Source organism: Crinia signifera, chromosome 6 (genome assembly GCF_055691185.1).
Source record: "Crinia signifera chromosome 6, ASM5569118v1, whole genome shotgun sequence".
NCBI classification, from domain to species: Eukaryota; Metazoa; Chordata; class Amphibia; order Anura; family Myobatrachidae; genus Crinia; species Crinia signifera.
This window is the reverse complement of record NC_139222.1, coordinates 194708489-194729844: the sequence shown is the minus strand read 5'-3', so window position 1 is coordinate 194729844 and position 21356 is coordinate 194708489. Positions and strand designations below refer to the sequence as shown.

The 21356-nt window shown below is 36.9% G+C and overlaps 1 protein-coding gene across 11 annotated transcripts in view; it reads right to left on the bottom strand.

Moving 5' to 3' along the window:
• Window positions 1–20918, bottom strand: part of PAX2 (paired box 2) — a 69546-nt gene extending 48628 nt beyond the window's left edge. For 8 of the 11 annotated variants that reach the window (XM_083148501.1, XM_083148498.1, XM_083148504.1 and 5 more), the window contains exons 1-3: window positions 20268–20918; window positions 17321–17489; window positions 15974–16171 (exon numbers count right to left, since the gene is read on the bottom strand). In XM_083148501.1, coding sequence (XP_083004627.1) covers window positions 15974–16171; window positions 17321–17489; window positions 20268–20310 — 410 coding nt within the window. In that variant the 5' untranslated portion in view covers window positions 20311–20918. The remainder of the gene's footprint in view (window positions 1–15973; window positions 16172–17320; window positions 17490–20267) is intronic. The other 3 variants (XM_083148502.1, XM_083148499.1, XM_083148509.1) reach the window with 1 other exon arrangement.
• Between the last annotated feature and the right edge of the window lie 438 nt (window positions 20919–21356).

Genomic DNA, 21356 nt, shown 5'->3' with positions numbered 1-21356 from the left:
CAGGTCTCCCTTATCTGTGGGGTTAGGCTGTACTCTGCTTAGCTAGTGAGTCATTTACGGAGTTTAATAAGTGATCCTTGGAGGGAGGATACAGGTGTACTAAACGTCCACTCTCACTGATCTTATCTTAAAGCCAAATGAATGATTTGGCTACGACTCCATTTGGAGCCAATACAAGTTTTAAATGTCTCATTATTATTTATTGTGTATTGTTGTACAGTCTAAAAACGAATAAACTATTTTCTCTTTGTGATGGTTTGAGAGTATTTTTTTCCTGGTAGATCCATGTCTCCCGTCAGTGTCACTCCTTATTTTCCCTTCCTTGGCTGTTGGTCATTAACACTCTATCTTAAAACACACTGAAGTACCATGGTCTGACTTCATTGATTTTACCAGAGCAGTTAAACCAGAGGATGGGGATGGGGGTGCAGGCAAAGAGATTTAAATAGAAAACTATAAATTATTTCTGACAGTAAAGCAATAGTGTCAGAGTGCTGAGCAGAAGTCCTGTGTCACTATTAGACTCCTCTTAGCCTGATGACACTGTAGAAAAGGTTAAATGTCTGATGGAACCATAAACCTGCAGGGCTAAAGGATGCCCGTGACAAAATAAGTGATACTGGGCAGGAATATCGATACTTTGGGCTGATCATATTCATCTTATTATTGATAGGCCACCTTAATCCCTATAATCTCAAAGTCCCTTAATCAGCATAGAAAATAATGCACAGAAATTTTAGTTTTAACATAATATTAGGTATGCAGTCATCATGGGGACAGTGAACTTGTCCTCGGTGAGTATGTCATCATGAGAGTGCCAGAGCTGGCATTCCGACACCAGTCTCATGCCACTTACAGCATTGTCATTGTGCAGGTATTATATCTTTAAACTTGCAGCTAACTAACATGTTTAAGTTATAAGACCCATATGGGTTAAAGAATATGCTTTAAGTAGCACTAGATCCTGTTGCCAGCATTGTCACGTTGACTTACTCTTTGTGGACATAGTGAGTGTCGACACAACATATCCAATCCTGTCTGTTATGTAGATAGGTCTGTAGAAGCTATGGTCACCTGAAGATTTAAGTCGCACTGCAATAGGGGGCATATCCAAGTGTGTGTGAGAGAGTGTGTGTGTGTGTGTGTACTGTTGTGAATATGAGGCCCTCATATTTCTACACTATTAACTAACGGGAGTGATACAATATATTTTCTGGGCCTTCACTTCTGCAGCCTATGCCAACAGAAAGGCCGTAGTACTTTGCTAAGCCCCCCCCCCCCCCACCAATGCCCCCATACCCCATCCCTTTTGGCACAGGATACAGAAATCTTAAATTACTTTTTTTTACCTGTAGTAATTAACAGCAGATTTAAATTATTCCTTACAATACAGAGAAACAATGTCCTCAGAACTTCAGTAGTTACACAAAATATTTTTAATTTATACTACTACTACTACTACTACTACTACTACTAATAATAATAATAATAATAATAATATATTAATAATAATTAGTTAGAATTATATATACAGTATATATATATATATATATATATATATATATACAGGATACAGGGGAAGGCAGCACTCCTCTCAGACCAATTCTGTCTCCGGTGCCTTCCAGAGAACAACCCCGTACAGGAGTTGCGTATGCAGAGGTAGGAAGCGGCGGCACTCGAAATTTGATAAATGACACAAACGCATTTGCGTTTGTGTCATTTATCATATTTCGAGTGCTTCCGCTTCCTACCTCTATATATATATATATATATATATATATATATATATATATATATATATATATATATATATATATATATATATATATATATATATATTTTTTTTTTTTTTTTATTATTATTATTATTATTTTTTTTAAGTATGTGATTTTACCAAAATGGATTCTGTTTATTGTGTAATACTTATTTGGTTTGTTTGGGAGCAGAAATACCCTATGAAACATTCCATGTAAACAATAAATTCAGTGAGTCAAGGACCTGAACTAATGAAGTCTGTTTTCTTATGGATTTGTGCTCTATGGTTGATTGACCTGTAAACTAAAACATACAAAAATTTCCTCATACCTCAGAGTGCATTCTCAGTAGGCAATTGAAAAACATAGCAATGACAGAAAGGTCTTTCAGTATGATGTCATTAACAGTGATGTCATTGTTTTCGAATAAGGTCTAATTATCAGTTTTAAAGTTGAGAACTAACCATAGAAAGATGATATTAATTGAAAATATGTAGCGAAACACATTCTTACAAATTTGGAAAAGCTTTTGTTTAAAAAAAAAAATACTTTTCTGAATATATACATATGACATTAGAAATCAGCAGGTTTCATTAAAAAAAAAAAATAGTTTTCCTACCTTTCATCAAATTAGTAATATAAACTATGTAGGGTTTTTCTTTTATAAATATTCAAAGTTTTTATAAATAATATGTTTTATACAAAATATCATAGTTCTTGATCCTTATCCTCTCTTGGTTAGATGCATAAATATAACTTGTTGCAAATGTTATAATTAACAATTGAAAAAGCTGCTAAACAGTGTTTATTTTGACACCGTACATTGTAGCCATGTAAAATGATTACAGGAAAACCACAGTATGATCAAATTAGATCACAGGATCTCAAAGTCGGTCCTCAGGACCCCACAAAGTGCATGTTTTGCAGGTCTCCTCATAGAATCAACTAAAATAATTAGCTCCACCTGTGAATCTTTTAAAATGTGTCAGTCGGTAGAATAAGTGCACCTGTCGGGTAATCTGGAAACCGTGAACTGTGTGGGGTCCTAAAGACAAAGTTTGAGAACCACTGAATTAGATCATAACCACCTACGAAAAAATGTGTTGTTTATGCTATGTGTTGTGTCATTTGTTTACAATAGTACGTAAATTTAATTTATATAGCACACTTTTTCCAACAGGACTCTTAGCATCAAACCATTATTTTGTCCTTCCTTCAGAACTGCTATTTATTGTATTATTGTGTTGGTAACAAGTTTTTGCTAAATACCATTCATTTTTTCCCCGTGGGATTTGTTGGCTTCCTACAATATCTAATTTTTAATTAAGTTTTCCAATTCTTCTATCTACTTGTGGAAAGATTTTCTTTCTACATGCCTTGGGTATATTTGAAGCATTATATTTTATAATGTTCACCTTAATTAGGTATAAAGCTTTGTACCCTTTTCATATACCTAATTCTACTTTTTAGACATATTATGTATAAGATAATATTTTGGACAATAATTAGAATATTTACTTGTGAAGAACTCAGCCCTAGTAGTTGTGAAGCGTAATGTAATATTCAGCAGAAGAGCAACTGTACCTCTATTTTATTTGCTAACAAATGAAAACGTATGACTTGTTAGATTTAATTAAAAAAGACGTATATGGATATCCATGCCCTTACGCCTTTATCTGCACTTTTGCTGTAGCCCCTTTTAATAATATGTTGTTACGGAATAGAAGGCATTTGTGCAAACCGGGATAGCAGGGCTCATTGTTGTAGACTTCCCCCTAAGGTGTTCTTGTCAATGGAACCTAACAATGGCTTTAGCAGACCTCCGGTGTTGTTATAAGTCTCCCATTCAGTTGAATTCTGATTTAGTTCTGCAGAACCAGTAACAGATGTCAATAAGGAGAGTAAGTATTGTGTGCATGTTAGTAAGAGCAAGAGTAAAAACACAGACCCAGGACAGTGGCAGAGCCAGATCCTATTAACGTTTCAAAAATAAAAATATTTGGCAGAAGTTTTTTTAAAAATCACAACTTTATTTGAAAATAAGAAAATAAAAAATTGTTCCACTCTTCTATTTAAGTATATATGAAAAAGATAAAACAAAAGTCAATATTTTATTTATATTTTTTACTTGGGTCCGTTAGAACTGACTGACCGCCTTACTCACGCCATTCTCATAAATTCAGGGACTTTATTCAGAAGTCATGTTCATTCTATTGAATAAGCAATTTGGGAGTGTGAATTAACTGCCGTTGCTAGAAAGTCCCTGAAGAAATATTAAAATTGCTGGCAGACCAAATCAATACTCACTGAACACCCAGTATGAGTGGCCTTGGTTTTTTCTCTCTGTAATGGATATACACAGAACCCTTTCCCAGATAAAGGGGGATTCCTCTGCACACAAACAGCTGTGTTTCTCTATCTGTCAATTTCAATAACAACTGATCTTCTATGAAAAAATAAGTGATTGTGTTTTTTTTTCCCTACCAGGCTCCCTCCCTCTCCCTGGATTATTCTGAAACCAAGCGTATAGAACTGTTCAGATCAAACGCATCAACAAATGTTTATAGTGTCCCTGTCCTATTACTGGCAGTTCAATGCTCGTGACATAATCGCTACCTCTAAATAATAATGGAAAGCGAAGGCAGATCTTACTAAAATCGCTAGTACTGTCAATATGACTTGTTCGGTGAGATTCACTAAGTGCCAATGTCAGTTGTCACAACCTGAAGTAATGGCGTGTCCAAGTCAATAGTGTGTATTGTCCAGCCAGCCTGTGGTGTTCATTCTATCATAATCTGCTTGTACTGCGCTCCAGAACATGTCAGTACTTTAGACTTGATCGCTAAGAACAATACTTATGTTCTTTCCCCAAATTTAACATTTTCAACAAATGTAATTATATACAAACTACATAATTTGTGTCAAATTATATTAATAAAAGTCAGCAGGCTAAGGCTTTTTTACATTTGGAATTTAAAAAAAAAAGGGAATTGTACTAGATGTTTCAAACATTCAAAAAGAAGAAGTGGAGGTGTTGTCCTTAGCAACCAATCAGCTAGCAGTTATCTAGTACTTTCTATATAATGACAGATAGAATATGATTTGTTCTTCTGGTCAATATATCCACTCTTATGGGGCATACATATGGGGTGATTTAAGCCACATTTCTAACAATCTGACTAGATTGCTTAGAGATAAAGAACAAGTCGCTGTGTGTGTACGCCCCATAGCGATAGCGATGCGTGCTTGATATATCAGGTCATCACCCATGTTCTGAGAACATGGGCATTGACAGATCACTCAGCACACATCGCTGGTGCAGCACTGTGTGCTGAGCGATGAAAGATTCAGTGTCGCTCAGCACAAAGCTCCACTCACACCATGTATATGGGGCATTACTCTTTAGAAGGTTTGATAAGTCTCCCCCATAATGTTATAAAACCAAAGGAAGTGACTGCATCACTGACTGGAGAGTCTAAATAAATGATGGTGCAATATGGTGAGATGCGTTATAGAGTGCACAGAAAGCACAGAGTGTGAAAGAGCTGCAGGGGTGTTGCCAGGCCATTCTGCAGCCCAAGTTGGCAAATAAAATGGCACCTGCTGACCCCAAAACTACTTTGAGCATTTGCCACCTCAGCATCTGTAACAAACTGTAGATAAATGATCTATTAAAGGACAAAAATCTAAAATGATAACACATGTGTTCACCTGTAGCAATTCAAGTATTTGCTCTTTTACACAGCAAAAAAAAAAACAATCCAAAACCAAAGTCAAACGTTCTAGACTTCACCAAAGTGAAGCAAGCTGAAGAAGTTGTGACCTTGCTTTTCTAAAATATACACAGCATGCCGGTCACTGTTTTGTTAAGTGTAAATGCATCAGATGGCACAAGCATATTGTATTATTATTAGTATTATTATTATTAGCCGATAAAGCATTCCATATGAAAGTAAACTGTTAATAAGCGGGACATTAAATTTTAGCTTTGACAGTTGAGAAGTAAAACTAATTGATAGGTAAGCTGCTTTTCTTTTAAAATCTGTATCATACCCCTTTCACATTACATCTCAGACCCAGGTTATTGCCGGTTTAATAACACATGACATAAGCACCTCAGCTTATAACCCGAGTTGACCCAATCAGGCAATTCGTCCCTGGATATAAGAAAGGTTAAACTTGGGTCGCCTTCTGTATAATGGGCGACATTGGATCGCGATCCCGGGTCCGAATCAGATTTAAGATGTGAAAGGGGTATAAGTGTAAAGTGCACTAAGAAATGCAAACATGTCACTTTCACCATTATTTGACCCACAAGCCATTGAATTTGGAAACAAGAAGATCAGCATTGACTGATAACCAACAGCCCTTGTCACGTTTCCACTGTGTACTATGCTGTTTACAATCCATATTTATCTCAGAGCTTTAACGTGTGTTGCTGTATGCTTGATCATTGCTGTTAACATTTCATGGGCTAAGTTACTATTTAATTAATTTGTGCAGCGAATGTTCCATTTTCTTTACGCGTGTGTGACATTTAGCATTTTCTATGTGTTTGACATAAATAATGACACAGGTGTGGCAATGTTCCCAGCTTGTTTATATGAGGCTTTCTTACATCCACTGATAATGTGCACTACATTATAAAGTGGCTGCACCATTGTATTGTCTGCACCCACAATTCACTTATATTCTATGGGCACACCGCTTTGCTCTGTTCAATGCACGTTTGTTTCCATTTTGTGGACCGACAATATGTTTTAATGGGTATGAAGATTTTAATGTGACGTCATATTTGTATTTCACTGCTAGGTTAGATCGTTGGGGGTACTTGTGAGTTATCCGGGCGTCCGATTTTTTGATTGTATGCCTTAAGTTAAGGCATACAATCAGATGCGATGCGATGCGATATCGCATCGCATCGCATCGCATGCGACCATCGGATGCGATGACCCGATTTTTCCATAGGAATCAATGTTAAAATGATTCCTATGGAAAAAGGGGTCCTTTTCATACCCCTACTATCCAAGTGGGCATGGAGTTGGATATAAACCTGTGGCGAGCGTAGCGAGCCACCGAGCCCGAAGCGTGGCGAGCGAAGCGAGCCCCGCGAGGGGCCGCTATTCCGTGTCCCCTCGCGGGGCTCGCTACGCTCGCCACGCTTCGGGCTCGGTGGCTCGCTACGCTCGCCACAGGTTTATATCCAACTCCATGCCCACTTGGATAGTAGGGGTATGAAAAGGACCCTTTTTCCCATTGAATTCCATGTTAAAATGGACTCAGTCCATTTTAACATTGATTCCTATGGAAAAATCGGGTCATCGCATCGCATCGCATCCGATGGTCGCATGCGATGCGATGCGATGTCCCGATCCGACCCGATTTAAAAATCGGACGCCCGGATAACTCACAAGTACCTAGTTGGGTTCTCCCAGTCTCAACTAAACTACTACTTCTCAGACTGGTTTCCATTCTCTAAAAGTTTGCTAAAATAATGAAACATTTAATAAATAGCTCCATAAGCAACATGAAATCTGTAATCAAAATAGATTTAGCTAGTGAGTTCACAAATGATAAATAACCTTTCTTATAAACCCTTTTATTCAGGAACCAAATAATGCCCATGAATCTGTTTGCCGACCAACGGTTTTGGTTCTTTAATTAGTTATTTGCATCCGTTTAACTATATTTACTTGAAGATTTGTACAAAATAGTAATATTAAGATATGTCTAATAATGAATTACTTGGTAATGTCCAATGAATGTGTTAAGAGGGGGTAATTTGGACCTCTCTAAATAGTATGACAATCCATATTTGGGCTCTCAATTCACAGGGTTAGAGCATCTGCCTTACACAAACACACACGCACACACACATGCACACACACACACACACACACACACAAAATCTTTAATTATGATCTCACCTAACCAATAATATTGTTATTTTAGGTAACAGCATAAAAAAATCTGCCCATGGCTTATGGACTATGGAGAATCATAACTCTGACCAACACTCATTTTTCGGTAAATTTGTAGTGCTGATTGTCAATACGACATTGATTTTAATAGATTAACATAATGTTTCAGATCTAAAGATGATAAAACTGGAAAAACACAATAGACAAAGTGAACGGCTCAACTACCAACTGACAACTGACGGTGGCTGATCACTTTTATACGGAGGAGGAATATTCTAGAATGACCGCGAAGTGAACACCAAGAATATTCACAAATGTTTTGAAAGATTCCCATATGAACACATTATTGCTAGGGGCCTTATTAAATGAGGATATCCATTATATCATGAACTAGAGACCTTTCGGAAAAAAATAACTTGAATTTTTGAATTCTGCACCCCAAATACCCTAAATTCATTCAAACGTCCTTGGCAACTAAACATTATTTTGTTGTTGGGCTATGAATTGAATGTGTTACTGTATATTTTATGTACCAACCCATTGGGAAAACAAAATGTGTTGCCCCTGGTCTCGCACATTAGTTGAGAGATACAGCGCTGTGTTCTGTGCTGCTGTTCCTGATCTATGCTTCCCATGTTATTAAGTAAATCCTAAATTACAAAGCAATAGTAAAAACAATATTTGGTAGTGTGTTATATGAACAAGTGCTTTCATTTTATTGCGGCCATAACATTCACTGTGCGCTGGGACTGTGCGCATAACATAAAGGCTGCCACACTGCCCAGTTCCATTCTGTTTTTTTACCTAACACATTTGCTTCTGTAATGGCCTTTATCAATACTCCAGGGAAGGTGCTTTATGAAAGACACTGTTCAAACCCATAAAAAGGATTTGGGAGAATGGATTTGTTTTGACTAATTTGCCACTGTGGCCAGATCTATGTGTCCTGCCAATGCTATATTATTATTATTACCAGCATTATTATATTCATTTGTTTATACATAATCTAGTGGCATGGGTGTACCTGGATGCATTTGCAGCCATTAAGCCCATTCTATCCATAATTGGAGTAGGTATCCTTTTCCAGAAAGCTTTTGCATAAACTATTATTGGTCGGGAGATCCATAAACACAATGCTGACCCTATGTTTCCTTACTGTGCTACTTCTTTATGCTGAAAAAGCACAACATGGTCATGTTATATGCAAACAGCATTTTGCCAGTGCGAAATTAACCTGCCACCTATTTCCATATTTTAGTGGCGTAACGCATGGGTGGGCGCTTTAGAAAGATAAAAAGCTAAGAGGCTGCTGGAATATATCTCCGTGTTCTGCATATAGGTTCAAAGTCTATTTCACAATATACATATACCTCGGTGCCTTTTCTATGGTTCAATGCACTATGTCAATTTAATATCATATTAGCAAGAAAATCCTTTTTGAGGTCATTATGCGGACAGCGGCAGTCTCCTGAATCTATTTAAGACAAATAGAGGATCTGTTCATTCAGCAGTGCTAGTTTTCAGTTTAAGCCTAACCCCATAAAAAAATGTAAGTATTGTCATTATTATAATTATCCAATTTCATATTGTTATTATTATGACTGGTACACAATGTTAGCAGGCAACTAAGTTTTGTAATTTGCTGTAATGTCTATTTCATTGAGGTTTTGTTCTATGTCTAACCTAACTCACTTAACAACAATCAGCAAAGCAGTAGTTATAGTATATAGCTTGGCAATACAGCTATCGCTGTTTCCATGTGTTATTTGGGGGGCTTTTGGAAGGATTTGGGAAGGCAATGGGCGTACGACCTTGCAAAAAATGAACAATGCCCTATCAAAGCCGAAAAGAAAAAAGATCACTCTGGTTTTAAATAATTGCAGGCTGTTAAACAGGGAAACCTAGCATATCATACCAGTAATGGAAATAAATCCCATTGTATTTGCATTTTAATTTTCCACATAAACAATAGGCCTATGGTGTGCTGTGTTTCCAGAAGGGGGGAAAAAATCACCAGCCTGAATTTAATTAGAAATGAAAAGTTTATAGGTGCCTTTTTAATACGATTAATGCACAGTTAACATTTATCACATACATATGCTGGATCCTGCTCAAATTGCCCTTTCTTAAGCAGCCACAGTGCATGAAATGAATTTTTTCTTCACTTTTTTTGTGCGTATGTGTGTGTGTGTGTGCTTGTCTCTTGTGAGGCAGTTCGCGCTCTCTAAACATCTCATTAAAATGTTATGCTGATGCCAGTGTAACGGAACAGTGACCCCTAGTTACAGTGCAAAGTTCATTAATGCTCTGCACAGATGGGTGGGATTTGCACCTGACTCCTTACTCTCCTCCCCTCTGTGCCAACAGCACTGTAACATAGGAGAGCAAAATCGCATTGTGAATATATATATATATGACATAGAAAGGGTATTATATTTATCAAATGTTAAATGAAACTTCTATTTGCACTTCTACTAACCGGTCATTTAAATATTAGCTCTGTCTCGTCCACATGACCTCCTCTACAAGGTTCAATTACTAACTGGTGCTTGCGTAGTAACAAAGAAATCAGCTGTAATTCAAGGCCCCAGGCACAGGACACTATGTAGGTAACACACCTGGTGTTAGTGTCCATAGAGGGACGTTATTCTGCTTGACAGACAAACTTCCTTTATATAATTACAGTCTAATCATTTGAATATTTTGTATAGATTTAAGTCATTGACTAGATTAAGTGGTGGATGACTTATTGATGGAGAATTAGTCTCATGGGGAATACTGCACTATTGTATCAAGTCTCTATTAGTGTTTGCAACCAAAGTCTATTAAAATTGACCTGAAGACGGTGCTGTTTTGGATGATTCAATACAATAATGAGGCACATTTAGCTGGAATTTCGTGCATTATCTGTGTATGGTCTCTGTATAGTCATTGGAATCCACCCTTTCCTGTGCACAAAGCCATTGTATCATTTCAGTATTGAACTATTTTGCTGTCCATTTCCCAGTGGCAGTGGATCTGGTTACCAGGTTATTGATTGGTTTTCATACAAACAGATGGGTCTGTGCTGGTCTCTGATCTAAATCTGATTCTCTATGGGCCGATTGTTGCAGCAGGGAGATAGGATTGCACAGAAGACCACCCTCAATGAACTATGCTGCTATGAATGGACATTAATAAATGGACTTAGGTTGCGGATTGTAAAAGGAATTGAGAGTTTACCTGGCACTTTTATGGATTTGTAGCACTTCATATTTCAGCTTTATGAAGTCTTCATCTATAGGCTTCCTATGACATTTATGCACTGGTAACCTAAATGCATGTTTGCATATCTTTAATCTGATATGTGTATCATTCGGAGACAAACTGCAGGATGGATAACCCACATTACTGTGCAATATCCATATAAGGTCTAAGCCTACTTCTATTATATGGACTTATCAAAACATGGATATGTAAATTCAGAATCTGCTAACAACTTGGAATAGAAATATATATTAAATGATTCACCTGGTAGTAACAAGGCCATAGTACAATCCATGTTCCACCTCATGTTACATACACTAACTGAGGCTGAGAGTGTATTTATTGGTTAATTTACTGAAGGCACACACGGATCTGAATTATAACATTAGGCTTGGAATGTTTACTTCCAACCAGACCCCCAAACTATCAGTTTAAAAGTGTTCGATCATCCTGATTGGGCAGGAGCAGACACAGATATGCCAAGATAGAGTAGAATTAAACTTCACACCGTCACTGCATAGACCGCATATATGACTGCTAATGGCCTACTGAACTTCACTAGCTCGTACAAGTAATGGAGTAGAACATTTTTCCACCAGGCTTCAGGCAGGAAATACTCATTGTAGTAATGATCCTGCATCCAGCTACAGCCACAAATTCACTATGAGTGGCTAATGCTGCATACGTTCCCATATATTACCCTTATATTGTAAACATGCCGCAAACTTGCTGCAGTAACAAATACCACTTACCGTATAAACTCGAGTATAAGTCGACCGAATATAAGCCGAGGCATCTAATTTTACAACAAAAAAACTGGGAAACTTATTGACTCAAGCGGGACCCTCACTCGAGTATAAGCCGAGGGGGGCTTTTTCAGCATAAAAAATGGTCTGAAAAAGTAGGCTTATACTCGAGTATATATGGTACTTGCGCTTGGCTTTATGGTAAATGCTGCCAAATCTCCCATAATGAAGTAGTATGCATTAAATTCCAAAGTATCATGTTACTTACGTTAATATCTATCCAGCTAGCAGTACAACATGATCAGTAGCTTACAAAAGCAACAGTCAAAAATGTCACAGAGACACCTGTGGTCTCATTCAGATTTACAAAAATATGCAAAAGCAGGGAGCAAACTCAGGGAAACCACACTGTGATACACGGGATGCAAATGCAATGGATGTTTGGAGAATATTGCCTGCAGCACACAAACACTGGGCAGCTTTATTTTAACACTATGTTAACACTATGTTTTAGAGTTAAGCTAAGACACACACACCCTCTCAACTCTACAACTATTTGCACAGTTTACGTTTGTCCTCACTGCAGTCACATTCAGTTACATTTACTTTGACTTTTTAATATGGTCCTAAATGTAAAGAAAGTTTCTTAGATATAAAGTAACGTTCACCGATGAGTACTGGGGAGGCAAAAGCTATATTCACAATCTAATAAACCCTAGTGAATGTTGAACATTTACCCAGTGGTGTAATTTGCACTAATACCAGTAGGTTTCGTGTTATGCAGTGCCCCGATTTTCCCATTGTTTTCTCATTTCATTACACAATTCCTAATATATATATGGAATAAATCCTAAAACTATTTTATCACACTTGGCCCTTTAAGAAAGAGAAGGTGATTTTAACTGAACATGGATGTACTCATCTTCCGCCAAACAAAATATATACAGCTTGAATAAAATAGTATGAAAAAAGGCTGTCATGGCCAAATAGATACAATTGTATATACGGTATATATATATAAGTCAAGGTACATACAGGGAATATGGTACATAACTGGAATATTCAAAATATAAGTCCATCAGTAACTGCCTCCAACAGATTTATAATTTACCAAGCTATATTGGTCGATTTAAAAAAAACATAACAAACTCATGAAGAAAGTACACCTAAATCATAAAGAAAAAAGATAGAAAAGAAGATATAAGAAGACAAACATCAGTTTTTGGGAAAAAGTAAAAAACGAAAGTTAAACTGAATGATTGAACTTGTCTTCTAATTCAAGTTCAAAAGGAATATGCCACACTGGAGGCAAAAGTTACTATGCCATTAAACACTGGTTTTATGTAAATTAAAATATGTAGAAAATGTGTAAAAAAAAATCAATTCCTCCAACAAACAGAATGCAGTAATTAATCTTTGTGACGGCAATACATTTATCACTAAATATTGTTCTTCGGTCAAAGCTGACACTAATGTATATTTTATAATAATTCATTTTTGATCGCCAAATTAATATTGAAATGAAAAGTTGAAATACTACCAGAAGTCTGTGCTACAGTTTACAGCTTGAAAATCATTTAGAAGAAGAAGTCAAAACTTTATAGCCGTGGCAATTTGTTCAATTATTTCACATTTTCTATTTCCTGTTAAATATAAAAATTGCTAAACCATGCATCAACACAGCGCATTTACTCCAAAACATGTTTCTAAATGTCTGTCCTCTCCAATTATCATATAACATTAAACACTGTAAAAAAAAAAAGTTACAATTATGCAGCAATCCGCTTAAACAACTTTGGTGGTAAATTTGTCCGCAACGTACTTCGCTACTAGTGAACACAAACATGAGATCAAAGTACGTTTGTTCTCATTTACTTTTTATATTCTCCAAATTTTTAGAAACAGTCTCTACAGTCTCTTGAGTCCTGTTGGAGAAAGTGCGCTATATAAATTAAACTTACTAAACTTAGTTACAGTAGGTAGAGTCACCTACCGCCTCGGAACACAAGTCTTAAGACAAGTTGTGCATAGTTAAAGATACTTATCTGGATAATTCTTTATTTCCAGAGTCTATATAATCATTTTAAATCAGCAGGTGTTTTTTTTATTTTTTAGGAAATCAAATGACACAATACATCTAAATCAGGGTGGTGTTGGAAGGGGAGTTGATTGTAAAATTGGGGTGTAATTTTGCTGCGTTACCTTATAGGCCACAATGGCTGCAAAGTTTTCAGCACTATTATACAACTACTGACCTCTTTATGATTTACTACAGGGCAATGCGCACATACTTCACAACAAAAATAAAGCGGACACTATTATACTACACTATTATACGATACCAGAAAATATACAGATTTATATACTCTTCAGTCACCAAATAAGTTTATCGTCGAGTAAGCTTTCAAATTTGGAAGGAGCAATAATGTAACACTTAGGTCAACAAGAGTTTAAAACCTAATCTCTCTAAATTATACAATAAACCACAAAAAGGTGCCTGTTAACTGTAATCTAACAATTACAGCCCCAAGTATACAATGCTAAAATATTTAGCCAGTTTAACATTGGCTGAGTAGGGTTATGGTCCAAAAATATATAGGTTTGCTCATGACAGATTGTCTAAGCAATGAAAATGTATCTCGGGTTGAACCAATGTGATCTTCATTGTGTGGCGATCAATTTCACACAATCTTTGTGTGTTGCTCTGCCTTGTGGTATATATGAATGCCAACTAGCTTTTTTTTCTCTATGCCAAACTGAAACAGGATAAAAAAATGAATATGGGAAATTTATAGGAAGGTGTATAATTAGTCTATCAGTATTATGTTACTATGTTCCTATCTTAATAACCATTTTAATACAGATGGCACACACAGGGATCATTTCGTCAAGTAGCCCAGCAGTATATTACAGTGCATGTGTGTCTCAGGGATTCTGTGTGAGCCAAGCTACATTCCAGCAGTTAATTTTACCTGCTGCTTGCAAGATGACTTGGGATAATTCCATGTCATTTGTGAAATATTAAAAACATTTACGTAGGATGCCAGAAAGATTGCAACAGATAATATCTAAATTGCATTTTCTACTGTGTTTGTGCATCACATTTGTAATTATGTAATCTTTTCTTATTTATCATTTGCAAAAAATAATAACATGTCCCAGATATTAGGAGTGGGTAGTAGGACAAATCATTTATGTACACTACCATTGTCTCACTATAAAAAAGAGTGTGCATGCACACACACACACACATACACACACACACACACACACACACACACACACACACGTGCATGTTCATGCACACACACACGCACACACACACACACACACACACACACACACATAATGCTAATTATTGTTGCTATTTGGAGGTTTTGTTATCCACACAAACAATATTTTCTTTCCCATAGTTATTATGAGGAGCACTGCTATAGAATGTAATGTGATGGGAGCAGTTATGAAAGTTAAAACCCATTTTTAAACATAGTTTAAAATATTTAAGGTAAGGTACATATATATGATTAAAGTGTCAATATAAGGATACATTAATGCATCTATATGTTATGAATCCCAGATGTTTCATTTCAAAACATTTCTGCTTTATATTTGAGAGGCAATTTATAACTTAGAGAGTTGTATACCGCTATATTATTGTATTGTTTAAACGATGCGGACTTTCTAACAGAACAACAGCACAACAATGGGATTTACTCAGGTGTAATCCTATAATACCAGCAATCATTGAGTCAGCACTGACTGTTTTCCCTGTAAAAATGGTTTGGTTACATGTTGAATCCCCTATAATCCTGGACCATTTTACAAGTGTGAGAAGCGTTTGCATTTGTTAAAGTCTGTTTGGTTAAGATAAATAAACATTGGTATTTTAATGGTTCAGTAGCTAGGCTCTTGTGATTGTCTGTAAATTTGGGAGCTGTTAAATTCTTAATTACTGAGAACACTAAAATGACTGAAAACATTAGATGTAATACTCATAAACAAAAGTAAGGCAGCAAATGACATTTTACACCAGTGGTACCAAGAGGCAAAGTGAAAACTCCCCCCCTCACAAACCCAGCATTATAAACTTGGTAGCAGCGAACAGTAATTGACACTAGTAATAATGCTACAACAAGTACTTCAGGTCATACATAATGATAAACATGGGGTACTGGGAACCCGTGCTATGCTGTTCATCAGGAATTGTACATAGAGGAAGGGACTAGTGATATAGAGATAGATAGATAGATAGATAGATAGATAGATAGATAGATAGATAGATAGATAGTAAACTTTAGTGTCTTACCTGTTTATGGAGGACACGCTCGGGACGGTGTCATTGTCACAGATACCCTCAGCAAGCAGTCTGTCCCGGATCTCCCACGCAAACATGGTGGGATTTTGTCGCTTGTATTCTGCGATTTTATCAACCACTTTCGGGGTGGCTACTTTAGGCTTCGATCCACCAATTACTCCCGGCTTGATGCTGCCTGTCTCATAGTACCTGCATGGAGGGACACAGCCCCGGTGAGACCCCGAACCGTACATGCTTCTGTGTCATATACACTCAACTGACTCGAGAGCGATTCGCTCCCTCCTACTAATTAAACGCGGAGTTCGTTGCGAATCTACTCAAGACGTGCTTTTATGTATCGGCGCTTGAATTCTTGTTTATCTGTATATGTGAATGCACTGTGTGTGTGTGTGTGTGTGTGTGTGTGTGTGTGTGTGTGTGTGTGTGTGTGTGTGTGTGTGTATATACACACACACTTGATCATTAATTGAACACCGATTATGTCAAAATATAATTTAAATTGATTAAAAAAATTATAAATTAATAATAAAAAAAAAAAGAATATCGAACTTTGTTCATTAAGATCCCTATATAGAAATCTTTGTAAAAAAAAAATCGCGAACTTTAAGGAAGGAAACAGAATGGCTAATTATTTAAATATTATTATTTCCAATTATTTTTTGTCATTCAAATGTATTTTCCTGTCACAAATAATGTGTACAAACAAATAATAATGACACTAATGTTCATGTACTCTTTAGAAATAGATGTGTATGTCTGAACCCAAGTACTAATCAATATATAATTGTTAATAAAGCCTTGTAATGTCATTTTAATCAGTTCTGTGTATTAAATAACAAATTTGCGGTAGATATATGTAAAACACAGCAATTATACTCCCATCAGGTTATTAATAAGGTGTGCATTCATTACGCATTAGCTTGTGACCGCTAACATGATCTAGTGTCACCCATATAATGCACAGAACATGTAACAGCGCCCAATCCCAGCTGCCATCCACAGGGGCCTTATTCTACACCACATTTACATCATTACAATGGACTGACATATATCTATATATCTATATATATATATATATATATATATCTGTATATATATATGTATATATATATATATATATATATATATATATATATATATATATATATATATATATATATATATATATATATATATATATATATATAGATATATAATATAGATATATAGATTACATACATCCATAGATATAATATATAAATAAATGTATGTGTCTCCTGCTGGGTGCTGATGGAGATGTACTTGGTAGGGTGTTTCTGCCTGGACATTATACAAGGCATATACGTCAGATGTCCTTACCTGCCCAGGATCTTGCTTACGCAACCATGGCTGACCCTCAACTGCCTGGATATATCACAGGGTCTCACGCCCTGATGGGCCAGCTCCACTATCCTCTGCCTCACCACATCAGGTAGAGGTCTGCCATTGACAAATACCCCCCCGAGCTGGTTCACACCCCCATGCCCTGCTGAGGAAGAGAGAATGAGAAAGAGATACAGAAAGGGAGAAAAACGAAAGAAACATCATTAGATAGACAGTAGAGGTGTGGGGAGAGCATCATGTCGTAAAACAGAAGGATGAAATGAATCACACACACTATATATATATATATATATATATATATATATATATATATATATATATATATACACACACACACACATACATACATACATGCATAATACATAAATATATACATATACTACACACACACACACACATACACATTGGGAGTCTTTTTTTATTTTTTTTTAAACTGACTCCGTCAATATAATGGAAATCACTGTGATTTTTATCTGTTCCAATCCCCTTACAGGGCAGCAGCAGGTAGTAGTAACAATCTGTCACTTTGTGCATTGGCCATCGATGCTGCAATGTCCTGCTAAATGCTCTGATTCCTGTATGACGTTTGTCTCTGATCTTATTGTGTGATATTTGCCTGTGATGTGTTAGGGATAACTGCACCTAGGAGCTCCATCCTTGCTCCTAGCAATGTACAGATCCTGAGAACACACGTGCTGGCTTCTCCGAGTGACCAATACGGGTCACCAATAAAGGGTCTTCGGGTTTGGAATAATGGATATTGTGCCTACCAGTTTAACACAAATATAGGAAGATGGCACAACAACACGTGACCAGCAGGGTGGCAATCAGCATTAATAGCGCCAGGCATGCGCTGTGCTCATCTCATTTAATCATACAATTGCTTTTTAGGCAATAGAGAAAGTGCTGCCATATTCACATTCTTGTAAATAATGTGTACGGATATACAGGGTAACATCTCACTTCCAACACTGCATTACAGGCTGTGTGATTCCCTATTACAGCTTCAATTTGCAGCAAAAGTACCAATGTCAGTGTTCAAGTGTGTATGAAAGTATGTTTGTATGCATGTATGTGTTTATTATGTATATATATATATATATATCTTTATTTGTGTGTGTTTGTATTTTAAACATGCAGTATATATATATATATATATATATATATATATATATAATATATATATATGTACTTGTATTTCTGGTTGCAGTTTTTTATGTTTTATTAAATGAAGATTCCGGAAATCTTTCCAGTTCCCTGAAGAATGATGTATTTATATTGGTGAGTTTATCCCCTCTGCTACTGACAGTGACTTATCGACTCTGAACTTCAGGAAACTCTCATTGCCCTTAAATCGATCCGAGATTGTGCGCAAATACAGTTTTCCCAAAGATCGCCTTCCTCAGAGTGACACCCCCCATGCCCTACTAGCAATGACTGGGCACTATTCTGTAGGTGTAAATGTCTGACTCTATGTATGTGTGAGATTGCCCTGGCCATGCTAGTGATATTCTCTCACTGTGTATCCGGCTGCTTACCTACACGATAGCTATACAGTTACAGGCCAGCAATTTTCTCAGCACCTCTGTGATAAATAATGCAACATACCTCTGATAACTCCTATTACATATTATTAAAAGGAAACAGATGCAAAAAAGATTAAAAATTAATAATTTAAATATTGGATACAATTGCTCCTTTGTCTTCTTGAATAAAATGTGAGCTTGTTCTATTTGTGTGTATATGAATGTGTGTGTGTGTGTGTGTGTGTGTGTGTGTGTGTGTATATATATATATATATATATATATATATATATATATATATATATATATATATATATTCCACGATATTAAAAAAAATCTTTATTTTGATCCTATATTGTGTTTTCTACTTTAAAGCACATCTCGTGATCCAATGTGTTAATTCGCAACAACGTGAGCTGCACAGGTGTGTAACTGCACAATTAAATTACCATTGTGTAGCTTGTTATTTTCTTTTTGCCATTAAATGAAACAAGGCATGAAATACATAGAGGAGCTGCCGGAAAAAAAATAATAACTATTCCATTTGGCATAATTCACTTTGGGGAAGTAATAAAGTGAAAATAACGCCACCTTTACTTATGCGATGTACACATTTGTAAAATAATAGAATAATGGGCATAATATTTCATTTCCCAATCACCCAGCCGGTATTAGCATTGCCAATATTTCATCCTGCATTTTACCTTATGAGGGTCATCTAAATTAGCCAGTAAAGTTTTATTCTTATATACTATATAGGAAAGCACTTTTTTCGTGGCATGGGGTATATTTTGATGTATGTATGTATGTATGTATGTATGTATGTATGTATGGGCGCGTGTATATATATATATATATATATATATATATATATATATATATATATATATATATATATATTTACACACACACACACACACACACACACACATATATATATATATATATACACACATATACATCAATTATCTCAATATATTGAATCTCTGTTGCTAGTTATCAAGCTAATATTCTATATTTTGCCATATACATTTTTATTTCCTGAAACATTTAAATACATTTTGTGTGAGTGTAAGGGCTGCTATTACTATGCAATAAATCCACGTTGCTGATGTTTTATATCAAATGAAACATCTTAGTACAGCTGCCTAAATATTCCTATTATACATTATAACCCAGTGCTAGAACAAGTGTCGGTGTAATCATTCTAGAACGCAATGACATGAATTGAAATCGGGCAGTGTGTTGGGTCCTAGTGTCTGTGTGGGCTATGGGTGCACATGGGGTGCTCTGTACTCCAGAGAATGGGGTATGTGGGTGGCTGAGGGGTGGGGGGGGAGGTTGGGTGCGTGTATGCAGCATGCTATGGAATGAAAAGGAGCCGGGCTCCGGTACTCACGGTGCATAGCCGAGAAGGGGTCTGCCTTGCAATGCATATCCATAGGGAGGCAAATGAAAGGGAGGAATTCGGCTGTAGTCGCCGTTTCGCCTCTGGACTGAACTTCAAGACTTAAAGAAAATAAGCTGCACTTGTTTGCAAGCTCCCCCACTCCCCCCTCTGCTGAAGGCTGGGAGCAGGAACCAAGGGTCGGTGACAGTGTGGGTGGCAAGCCGCAGAGAGGATGGAGCTGGCCGCAGGAGCTGATGAATCAACTGTTGGTAGAGTCCTTCAGATTCCCTGGGAAACAGAGCAAATCTCAGGGCTGCAAGTTCTTCTCATGGCTGATGCTGCTGCTGGCGGCGCTGGGAGAGGCTCACTCACTGGACCAGTGTTGCAGGGAAGGAAGGTTACCAGACACTTGTGAGCTGCAGATGATGGAAGCTGGGTGCAGTGAAGTAAGAGTTTGCTCTCCTCCAAGTCTTTGGCTAAGAGTTTGCTGAGTTCAAAGCAAAGTTAAACAGGAGTAAAAAAAAAAAAAAAAGCCAATGGAAAAAAAAAAAAAACAGAAAAAAATCCAGTGGTGTGTATAAAATTTCTGGGGGTAGAACAACCTCTCTAAAATGGAGACACTGGCAGAAGTTGTCACTTTAAGGTGGGATGTGTGTGCTAGGAGGTTTGGCTGAAGAATGGAGCCTCCTCTCCCTGTGTGTGTCTCTCTAAAAGCTGCAAAGCCCCCTCCAGATCCCCCCCCCCCCCCTTACACATACACACTCTCACACACTGCCCTCCCCCTTGTAGCTGGGAGATGGATGACTTGTCAGACAAAGGGAATAGATTCCACCAGTCGGTGATTCGCCAGCGCAAATACGCTGGAGCTGTAGTGAGGAGGTCCCTGGCATTACCCTGTCACTCCAAGCAGGGCAAGGAGGGTGCAGGCAGGGGGGTGGGGGAGAGTGGGCACAGAACAAGGAGTGTGAGAGAGAGAGTTTAGCATTAAACTACACAGAAAAGAAAACTAGCAGATAAGATAACCCCCAGATAAGAGGAAAGCGAGGAGCTGACAAATGGATATTCATGTACCACCCGGGCTATTTACTTAACACTGAT